Source organism: Rutilus rutilus (genome assembly GCF_951802725.1).
Source record: "Rutilus rutilus genome assembly, chromosome: 14".
Classification (NCBI taxonomy): Eukaryota; Metazoa; Chordata; class Actinopteri; order Cypriniformes; family Leuciscidae; genus Rutilus; species Rutilus rutilus.
In genome coordinates, this window is record NC_140219.1 from 2,510,001 (window position 1) to 2,521,011 (window position 11,011).

General features: G+C 40.9%; 1 protein-coding gene across 1 annotated transcript in view; it reads left to right on the forward strand.

Annotated features, from left to right (window-relative positions):
* The window catches only part of pigg (phosphatidylinositol glycan anchor biosynthesis class G (EMM blood group)), a 142,686-nt gene extending 132,914 nt beyond the window's left edge, over positions 1-9,772 (forward strand). Inside the window, exon 13 of the mRNA XM_084430111.1 lies at positions 8,928-9,772. Within this exon, the coding sequence (XP_084286237.1) occupies positions 8,928-9,147 (220 nt within the window). The 3' untranslated portion in view covers positions 9,148-9,772. The remainder of the gene's footprint in view (positions 1-8,927) is intronic.
* Positions 9,773-11,011: the final 1,239 nt, after the last annotated feature.

Here is an 11,011-nt window from a genome sequence, read left to right on the forward strand (position 1 = left end):
TTCGGAGAACAGCGTAGAGTTAGAATAGAGCTGATGCTGCTTCACAAACACAGTAATTTACCGTTCATCGCTGACATCCAAACAAACCCTCTGAGCTCTTGAGAAGCTGTTCTCGTTAAATGAAACTCACACGAACACAGAGACTCAGTGGGACACACAACCTGTTATTCTCATCTAGATCGGTTATGAAGTTTAAAGCAGAAGTTGTAATCATCTTTTCTTCTCTATTGTGTCGTATATCCGAGTGAAACACTTCTGGAACGAGAACAAACGTGGGCGGGGCTTGATTTTGTCTGTGTGGAATTGATTGGATGGTTGTGGTTTGCTATTGGTGGATCTCATGTGAGTGACACGTTGCCCCACCCTCGCGCCAGTAAACACGTCATCTGAGTATTTTACTAAACAAAACAATAATAAAAATAGTTTGTGATACCAAGAGGATTTTTAATCAGATTTTTTTTTGTGCTTTTTAGAGTTTTACTCGTAGACTGTAAAAAAAAAAAAAAGTCACCTGTAGTGTTTCTGAAGAGCGTTTTTGAAGCCCAAAGTGGGCGGAGCCGGCCATCGCCATCTTGGCAGCGTCACTCCCGGATAAACGTAAATGTGCAGCGAGGCGGATTAGCTGAGGTGACGTGATGCTAACAGACAAACGGCTAGTAGTGACATCAGCGGCAATCCACCTGTCACTCAAGAGGACACGCCCTTAATTATGCACAACTTTAAGGCTTAATGTAATTTAAACGGATAAGTTATAAAAATATTCACCCCCCTCACAGTCGTCATGAAGGGCAAAACTAGCTTTATAGACCAAAACCACTTTTTGTACCAGACTGTAAACATGTGTTTCTCTGCTGTAAAGTTGGGCATTTTAACATGGGGGTTTATGGGATTGACTCTCTTCTGCAGCCGGTCTCTAGTGGCCAGTGGATGAACTGCAGTTTAAGTCTCTTCAGTGTTGAGTCAAGAGAGAGACCGGAAGGTTGCCGCTTGGTTTTACTACATAGTTTGACAATGAACATTAGGTTTTATGCAACGTGGCCCCTTTAAATAAAGTTTTATGCAATAGTGCTGCAACAACCTTCCGGTGCGAAGCTTTTCTATTAGAAATACTGCAGTGCAGTAAAAAAAAAAAAAAGAGCTTAAAATGACTTATGAGTTATAGAGCAATAACGGCGCGTCTATAGTTCACTGTAATAGGGACGTCTGTAATAAAAAAAAATATCTGAGGAAACCTCTCCTTTCATTTTCTTCACTCTTAGAAATTTGTGCTTCAGTTAAAAAAAAAAAAATAAATCTCAACATTTGAATTACTTTAAAATAGAAGACAGAAAGAAAAAAAAGACTGTTTTCAAAGATTCCAGCCACATCCACATATCAGTGATGTTAATTACAGAGCATTATGGGAATATTAATCAGCGCTAGTCTTCTTAAGATAATTGTTTTAATGGCGCTTGAAGTGATCCGTCAGTGTGAATGAAGAATCGGGGAGTTATTAGAGCTCGAGCTGGTAATGATGGTGCAATTAGAGACACTCACAGAACAATGAATAATGGAAATCATGCCGAGACGATCACACTTCACCCGAGACACACACACACACACACACTGGCGTTTCTCTCGATTTTTACACAATGAAATTATTCTTTAACGAGGTCATTCTATGAGGAATACAATTGTCCTTGGTCTTTTGAGCTAAAAAGAGTTCAATGTGTCATCAAAACAGCAGCTTTAACAACTCCAGACTTGCTCTGCCCTCCACGAACGCTCTCTGACGTCAGCCGGGGGAACGATAGGCCGCACACATCGACGGGCGCAGAAACTTTCGGGAGGTTCATAAGTTCTAAGTTCATAAGTACCCAACAGCAGAAGAACTGAAGATAAGAGCGGGTGTGGGTTGTGTCTGTGTAGCAGATTCCACATCTATCTATCTATCTATCTATCTATCTATCTATCTATCTATCTATCTATCTATCTATCTATCTATCTATCTATCTATCTATCTATCTATCTATCTATCTGTCTGTCTGTCTGTCTGTCTGTCTGTCTGTCTGTCTGTCTGTCTGTCTGTCTATCTGTCTGTCTGTCTGTCTGTCTGTCTGTCTGTCTATCTATCTATCTATCTATCTATCTGTCTATCTTTCTGTCTGTCTGTCTGTCTATCTATCCGTCTATCTATCTATCTGTCTGTCTATGTATGTCTATCTATCTGTCTATCTATCTATCTATCTGTCTGTCTGTCTGTCTGTCTGTCTGTCTGTCTATCCGTCTATCTATCTATCTATCTATCTATCTGTCTGTCTATGTATGTATATCTATCTATCTATCTGTCTGTCTGTCTGTCTGTCTGTCTATCTATCCGTCTATCTATCTATCTGTTTGTCTATCTATCTATCTATCTATCTATCTATCTATCTATCTATCTATCTATCTGTCTGTCTGTCTGTCTGTCTGTCTGTCTGTCTGTCTGTCTGTCTGTCTGTCTGTCTGTCTGTCTGTCTGTCTATCTGTCTGTCTGTCTGTCTATCTATCTATCTATCTATCTATCTATCTGTCTATCTTTCTGTCTGTCTGTCTGTCTATCTATCCGTCTATCTATCTATCTGTCTGTCTATGTATGTCTATCTATCTGTCTATCTATCTATCTATCTGTCTGTCTGTCTGTCTGTCTGTCTGTCTATCCGTCTATCTATCTATCTATCTATCTGTCTGTCTATGTATGTATATCTATCTATCTATCTGTCTGTCTGTCTGTCTGTCTGTCTGTCTATCTATCCGTCTATCTATCTATCTGTTTGTCTATCTATCTATCTATCTATCTATCTATCTATCTATCTATCTATCTGTCTGTCTGTCTATCTATCCGTCTATCTGTCTATCTGTCTGTCTGTCTGTCTATCTATCTATCTATCTATCTGTCTGTCTGTCTGTCTGTCTGTCTGTCTGTCTGTCTATCTATCCGTCTATCTATCTATCTGTTTGTCTGTCTGTCTATCTATCTATCTATCTATCTATCTATCTATCTATCTATCTATCTGTCTGTCTGTCTGTCTATCTATCCGTCTGTCTGTCTATCTGTCTGTCTGTCTATCTATCTATCTATCTATCTATCTATCTATCTATCTATCTATCTATCTATCTATCTATCTATCTATCTATGTCTATCTATCTGTCTGTCTATCTATCTGTCTGTCTGTCTGTCTGTCTATCTATCTATCTATATATATGTCTATCTATCTGTCTGTCTATCTATCTATCTATCTATCTATCTGTCTATATGTCTATCTATCTATCTGTCTATCTATCTATATGACTATCTATCTGTCTGTCTCTCTATCTATCTATGTCTATCTATCTGTCTGTCTGTCTATCTATCTATATATCTATATATCTATCTATATGTCTATATGTATTTATGTCTATCTATTCATCTCTGTTTGTCTGTCTATCTGTCCAAAAATTCCAAATAAATGCTAAGAATGTGGACCACCCACTCTTTATTTATCTCATCATAAAGTCTGTCCCTGTGAGTCTAGAAGATTTCCCCTAAAGTGCTGTCCAACTAGTGCCTGATAAATTACCATCTTAAGTGGTCAGACGTTCAGTCTGACATATATAATTCAGCATGCTCAGTCAGCAGTGTCACTACAGCACAGACACACACACACACACACACACACACACACACACACACACACAGGATCCAGGAAATGCGCTTTGATCAATACTCCTCTTTCAGGAATCCCAGCAGGCACGACTGGCCGTCCCTCATCCTGGCCGAACGTTTACACAATCCATTTGAGAGAGAGAAATACGGAGGCTTGTTAGGAGATATTTCATTTCCTCCGAGGCAACAGGTGCTTTGTGTTCAGGGATATTGAACCCTGCAAACAATCTACTACTCCGAGTGTCTGAGGTGTGGATTTGAATTGCAAATGCCTTCATCCGCCGGCAAACTCCCCGTTCTGTTCAGAGATATTTCTGACAGTCGCAGGAAAATGATTTTAGGCAGTGCTGTTGTTGGGAATCAGCAGCGGAGGCTGTGCGGTTTACAGATGATTTGCTGTAAGTATGAGGTCTGGGAATCAGCCGGTGGACTGTTACGTCTGCTGGGACAAGCAACCTGTCTGTCAAAATGATGGGGCAGTCAAAACTGGACTGAGAAATCTGTCATTTCTCAGTTGATTTAGTGTTAAATGTGGATAGACCGGGGTTTGCTGTTGTCTTGTGTTGAGCTTGACATGTTGCACAGGAAAAGCCTGTGTTTGCTGCAAACTCCACAAATTAGATAAAGCCTGGGCTTAAATTCTTCATGACAAATAATAATTCCCCAAATAATATAACTAATTTGCACCAGTACATATTCCAAAGCCATGGGTTAGGGTTCCTACATCATTTCCAGCATTTGATCTAAAATAGAGTGAAACAGTGCATTCAGATTTTAAAGGGATAGTTCACCCAGATATTAAAGGTCTGTTATTTTCTTACTCTCATGTCCTTCCAAACCTGTATGACTTTCTTTCTTATGCAGAACACAATAGAATATAAAAATGAAGGAAAAAGCACTATTGACTTATTATATAATTAGTCCATTTAATACACGTTTTAAACCACATCATTTTTGGGTGATCTGTCCCTTTAAATGTGTTGTGTTGTCTTGATTGTAGTGATATCTCCTTTCAGTCTTCAACTTTTGCTTGTGTATCTCATAACACTCTAATAATGTAAGTCACATTCACTGATTAGTTTCCAGGTTGAACCCTGCGTTGCTATCTCGCTTATCCTTTTCCTCTTTCGCTGTCACACAAAATCAGTGAGCGTAATTACAGAAAGTGTCTCTCTGTCCCTGTGAGAGGGTTTTTTACAGGCCAGACTCGACAATCCCTGTCGATGGAAGAATTAAGGAGTTTAAACTCTCAACAAAACATGCTCATCCGGAGAGCATCTTCTGCTGGCTCCAACTAGCTCACGCAGTCACGCTGTTTGTGAAAGATGGGCGCTGCATGCGTGATTATTTTCTCCTAATATTTTGCTTGTCATATCAGTATTGACAAAGCACTGTGTTTACCACTTTGGGGGATTGGGCTATCAATATTTGTGTCTCCACAACAATAAACTTCCATTTTTAATGCAAGGCTGATGCCAGAATGCCTTTGACTCATATCCGCAGACAGTGGAGCTTTTTGCTGGTTGCCGCTGTAGAAACTGCCCTACATCCAAATGCATGTGAAGAAGGAATGAGGGCATTTGTTCCTTGGAGAAGCTGAACTCTCATGGTGAGAGTCATACAGGCTGCTCACACATTGATTTGCCCAGGGCTGGAGAGAAGATGTCTGATACAACAGCCTGAAATCCAGGAGTCTGGGTTCTATCGTATGAATAATACTTGTTCTTCAGGCTGAGACACTAAGCATTTGTTCAAAAGAAGAATTTTAATGACAGAGAACAGCTATTTATAGGTTGGGCCAGCCTAGACCACTTTAGTCCATACTAGTGCAGTCCTGCCAATTCTAGTCCATTTCAGTCCAGTCTAGCCCACTCCATTCTGTCATCAACTCCGGTCCAGTTCAGTGCAAGGTAGTCCAGTCCTGTTTTGTATGTTGAGTTCATCTAATCTAGCCTAGCCCATTTCAGCTCTTTCCAGTCCAGTCCAGTCTATAATCAACTCCAGTCCAGTTCAGTTCATTATAGTCCAGTCCAATCCAATTCAGTCTATAATCAACTCCAATCCAGTTCAGTTCATTTTATTCCAGTCCAATTCAATTCAGTCTATAATCAACCCCAATCCAGTTCAGTTCATTATAGTCCAGTCCTGCCCATCCTAGACCAGTTCAGTCAATTCTTGAACAGTCAAATCAAATGAATTCCATAGTAGTCTAGTCTAGTCCAATGCAGTTTAGCCTGACCTACTTCAGTCCATACTAGCCCAGTTTATTCAAATTCAGTCCAAAGTAGTCTAGTGTAGTCCAGTCCAGTTTTTAGGTGGAGGTCATCTAATCTAGCCTAGCCACTTCAGTCCATACTAGCCCAGTTCTGCCCGTTCCAGTCCATTGCAGTCCAGTCTAGCCCACTCCATTCTGTCATGTTGACAGAATTCTGTATGTTGAGGTCATCTATTCTAGCCTAGCCCATTTAAGCTCTTTCTAGTCCAGTCCAGTCTATAATCAACTCCAATCCAGTTCAGTTCATTATAGTCCAGTCCAATCCAATTCAGTCTATAATCAACTCCAATCCAGTTCAGTTCATTTTATTCCAGTCCAATTCACTTCAGTCTATAATCAACTCCAATCCAGTTCAGTTCATTATAGTCCAGTCCAATCCAATTCAGTCTATAATCAACTCCAATCCAGTTCAGTTCATTTTATTCCAGTCCAATTCAATTCAGTCTATAATCAACTCCAATCCAGTTCAGTTCATTACAGTCCAGTCCAATTCAATTCAGTCTATAATCAACTCCAATCCAGTTAAGTTCATTCTAGTCCAGTCCAGTTCAATTCAGTCTATGATCAACTCCAATCCAGTTCAGTTCATTATAGTCCAGTCCAATTCAATTCAGTCTATAATCAACCCCAATCCAGTTCAGTTCATTATAGTCCAGTCCTGCCCATCCTAGACCAGTTCAGTCAATTCTTGAACAGTCCAATCAAATTAATTCCATAGTAGTCTAGTCTAGTCCAATGCAGTTTAGCCTGACCTACTTCAGTCCATACTAGCCCAGTTTATTCAAATTCAGTCCAAAGTAGTCTAGTCCAGTCCAGTTTTTAGGTGGAGGTCATCTAATCTAGCCTAGCCACTTCAGTCCATACTAGCCCAGTTCTGCCCGTTCCAGTCCATTGCAGTCCAGTCTAGCCCACTCCATTCTGTCATGTTGACAGAATTCTGTATGTTGAGGTCATCTATTCTAGCCTAGCCCATTTATGCTCTTTCTAGTCCAGTCCAATTCAATCTATAATCAACTCCAATCCAGTTCAGTTCATTTAAGTCCAGTCCAATCCAATTCAGTCCAAAATAGTCTAGTCCAGGTCAGTTTATAGGTTGAGGTCATCTAATGTAGCCTATTCCTGTTCAGTCCATACTAGCCCAGTCTTGTCCAGTCCATTCAAATTAAGTCCAAAGTAGTGTAGCCCATTCCAGTCTACCATCAACTCCAGTCCAGTTCAGTTTATAGTTTGAGGCCATCTAATCTAGCCTAGCCCATTTCCGTCCATACTAGTCCAGTCCTGTCCATTCTAGCCCATTTCAGTCCAGTCCTGTCCATTCTAGCCCATTTCAGTCCATACTAGTCCAGTCCTCTCTACTCTAGCCCATTTCAGTCCATACTAGTCCAGTCCTGTCCATTCTAGCCCATTTCAGCCCATAGGATAGATTAGATGACAATAGGATGAGGTCATCTAATCTATCCTAGCCCACTTGAAGTCCATAGTAGTCCAGTCCTGTCCATTCTAGTCCAGTTCAGGTCATTTTAGTCCAGTCCAATCCAATTCAGCCCAAATTAGTCTAGCCTAGTCCAGTCTATCATCAACTTCAGTCCAGTTCAGTTATAGATTGAGGTCATCTAATTTAGCCTAGCCCACTTGAAGTCCATACTAGTCCAGTCCTGTCCATTCGAGTCCAGTTCAGTTCATTTTAGTCCAGTCCAATCCAATTCAGCCCAAAATAGTCTAGCCTAGTCCAGTCTATCATCAACTTCAGTCCAGTTCAGTTATAGCTTGAGGACATCTAATTTAGCCTAGCCCACTTGAAGTCCATACTAGTCCAGTCCTGTGCATTCTAGTCCAGTTCAGTTAATTTTAGTCCAGTCCAATCCAATTCAGCCCAAATTAGTCTAGCCTAGTTCAGTCTATCATCAACTTCAGTCCAGTTCAGTTATAGCTTGAGGTCATCTAATTTAGCCTAGCCCACTTGAAGTTCATACTAGTCCCGTCCTGTCCATTCTAGTCCAGTTCAGTTCATTTTAGTCCAGTCCAATCCAATTCAGCCCAAATTAGTCTAGCCTAGTTCAGTCTATCATCAACTTCAGTCCAGTTCAGTTATAGCTTGAGGTCATCTAATTTAGCCTAGCCCACTTGAAGTCCATACTAGTCCAGTCCTGTCCATTCGAGTCCAGTTCAGTTCATTTTAGTCCAGTCCAATCCAATTCAGCCCAAATTAGTCTAGCCTAGTTGAGTCTATCATCAACTTCAGTCCAGTTTAGTTATAGCTTGAGGTCATCTAATTTAGCCTAGCCCACTCGAGTCCATTCTAGTCCAGTTCAGTCCATACTAGTCCAGTCCTGTCCATTCTCGCCCAGTTCAGTCCATACTAGTCCAGTCCTGTCCATTCTAGCCCAGTTCAGTCCATACTAGTCAAGTTTAGTCCGTTCAAATTCAGCCCAAAATAATCTAGCCTAGTCCAGTCTATCATCAACTTCAGTCAAGTTCAGTTATAGCTTGAGGTAATCTAATTTAGCCTAGCCATACTAGTCCAGTCCTGCCCATTCTAGTCCAGTCCAATCCAATTCAGTTTAAAGTAGTCTAGTCTATAATCTACTCAATCAGTTCAGCCTAATTTAGTCTTGTCAAGTCCAGTGAAATCCACTCAAAACCGGTTCAGTCTAGTCCATTCCAGTCCTTATTATCTAGTCTAGTCAAGTGCATGGCAGTCTAATGCAGTCTAAGCCAGCCTGATTCAGTCTAGGCCTCAATATCTTTGCGACTAGACCTGCTGATAGCTGTGGCATCAGACCATGACGGGTGACATTTGTCTTAATGAATGTATCATAGACGTTTGTCGTAATACATAATCAAAGCTTAGTAGAGGAAGTAATAGCTTTTCCATTAGCTTTAAATGAGGAATGAACCACAGTCGATGAGACCTAACGGTTTTATGACTACAGTATTATATAATGACACACATCATAGACTGAATGTCTTTCTTCTGCTGTCTTTCAGGGCTGTAATGGGTCTCGGTCATGGCAGCTATTGCTTCGCGCTCCTGCGCTCCATCCCAGTCGTGTTCTACGTTGTTCTGGTCACCAGTCTCCGATACCACCTCTTCATCTGGAGCGTGTTTTCTCCCAAACTCTTGTACGAGGCCATGCACACCCTCATCACCACCGCCGTGTGTCTGTTCTTCACCTTTATGGATCAGGAACGCTCAGCTAGACCTTGAATACAAAGCCAGAACCAAAAGCCAGAACCAAAGCCAAACTCAGGTACAGAACTAATGGTGGAGTTGGAGTTTTAGCCACCAAAAGAAGTTCGTGTGGACGGAAAAAGTGATTTAAATGTAATTCTACTGCTGTGAAATAGTTCAGAGATTACATGGAGATTTGGCTCGCTCTACTGACTTATTCTGTGTACGTGACTAAATTATTTTGTATTTTTTTTGTTTGGGAGGTCATCAGCGATAACATGAAGATGACGTACGGCGAGACTTGTGGGTGTACATATGATAATCCTTCCTAAAGCTAAAGGAGAGTGTCATTCTTTTTAGTATTTTGCCGTTTCTGTCCCTGACCGCTAGTTCACCTCTGGAATAATTGAGATAAGTTACATCATTAATAACTCTCTCCTCGCCGAGATCACAGGAGATGTAAACTCCTCACGCGCTTGAAAGCTTTAAGGGATCTTAAAAGTCTTTTAAATCACATCTAAACACAGCTGCGCGTGACGTGTCAGTTTAATCCGCCTGTTGGGAATGTGAATTGTAAACTGATTTATCTTGGCAAGTGTTTTTTCTTTATCTCAGCGCTTAGATCTGGTTAATAATAAAACAAGCCCTTTTTTTTTTTTGATTACGAGTACTTCATTTCTAAGTGCTTTTTCATGTGTTTTGTCTCCCTGTTAGGGAAAATTGGTTTTTCTCCAATAAGAGGGTCTGATCAAGTTACTTTAATAAATTTATCAGTGAGACTAACTGCGAGAGAAGATGTTTTGTCTGTCGCTTGGTTTCTATCTTCATCACAATGTGCTGAGTAAATCTCATTGGTTGACAGTTTTGCTCAGCATAGCTGTATATTAAACTAATATTTCTGATTGGCTGTGATTTTGTTCAAACAGTTTTTGGGCCCTATCTTGCACCCAGCGCAATTGACTTTGTACAGCGACGCATGTATCATTCCTATTTTGCACCCGCGCACAGCGGACTTTTCCCTCCACAGACGCACGTCGGTAAATTAGGGAATGAACTTGCGCTCCCGGGGGCGGTTCAGCGAAAAGAGGAGGCGTGTTCCGGCGCAAACGTTCCCTGGTGCTATTTTGCAGTTTCAGAAAACAATTCCGCCACTGACCAGGAGAAACCTAGTCTAAAGTCAGTGGCACGTTGCGCATGTTATTCAGATGCTATTTTGAGGGCACATGCTTGGCCATAATGTAGTGTGTGCACAACGCTCATACACTTTGATTCTCTCATCTACACAGAAGCAGCAGTTTTCATTTTTGCAAATCATACATTATTACAAGGAAAAATATTAACACACGAGGGAAATCATTGTTGTGAACATGAAGATGTAAAAAAATAGGCATAAATCTAGCTTACACATTTACCCAAATTATCATACGCCTGTTTAACCGAAGCTAATTTGGGTGTGTTTCTCCATCCCCAATGTCACTTCTCTGTGTTTTACGGCCCTGACGAGAACGTCGGTCTCCTCGGCTGTGAACCGCTCCTGACGTGCGCCTGGCAAATCCGCCGTTATAATAGCAATCCGCCATGGAACAAGCGCGCCTGCTCTTAAAGGGAATGTGAGATGACGCTCTGATTGGTTTATTTCACGTTACGTCCAAACCACACCTATGAGTAATGAAGCTACTTCAGACCAACCCATTTTAGATTTGCGTCGCGCGCAAGAGTCATTTATCCCGCGTTTCGCGTTTGATACTTGCGTTTCAGATTGTTAAAATAGGGCCCATAGAGTTCAGAACCCGTTCCATTTAAAAATAATAATAATAATTCTGCAACCATATTAATTTTAACTTATTTCTGATTATTATCAATGTTTAGGGTTGATTTGGATCAATGTAATGCATTTTTG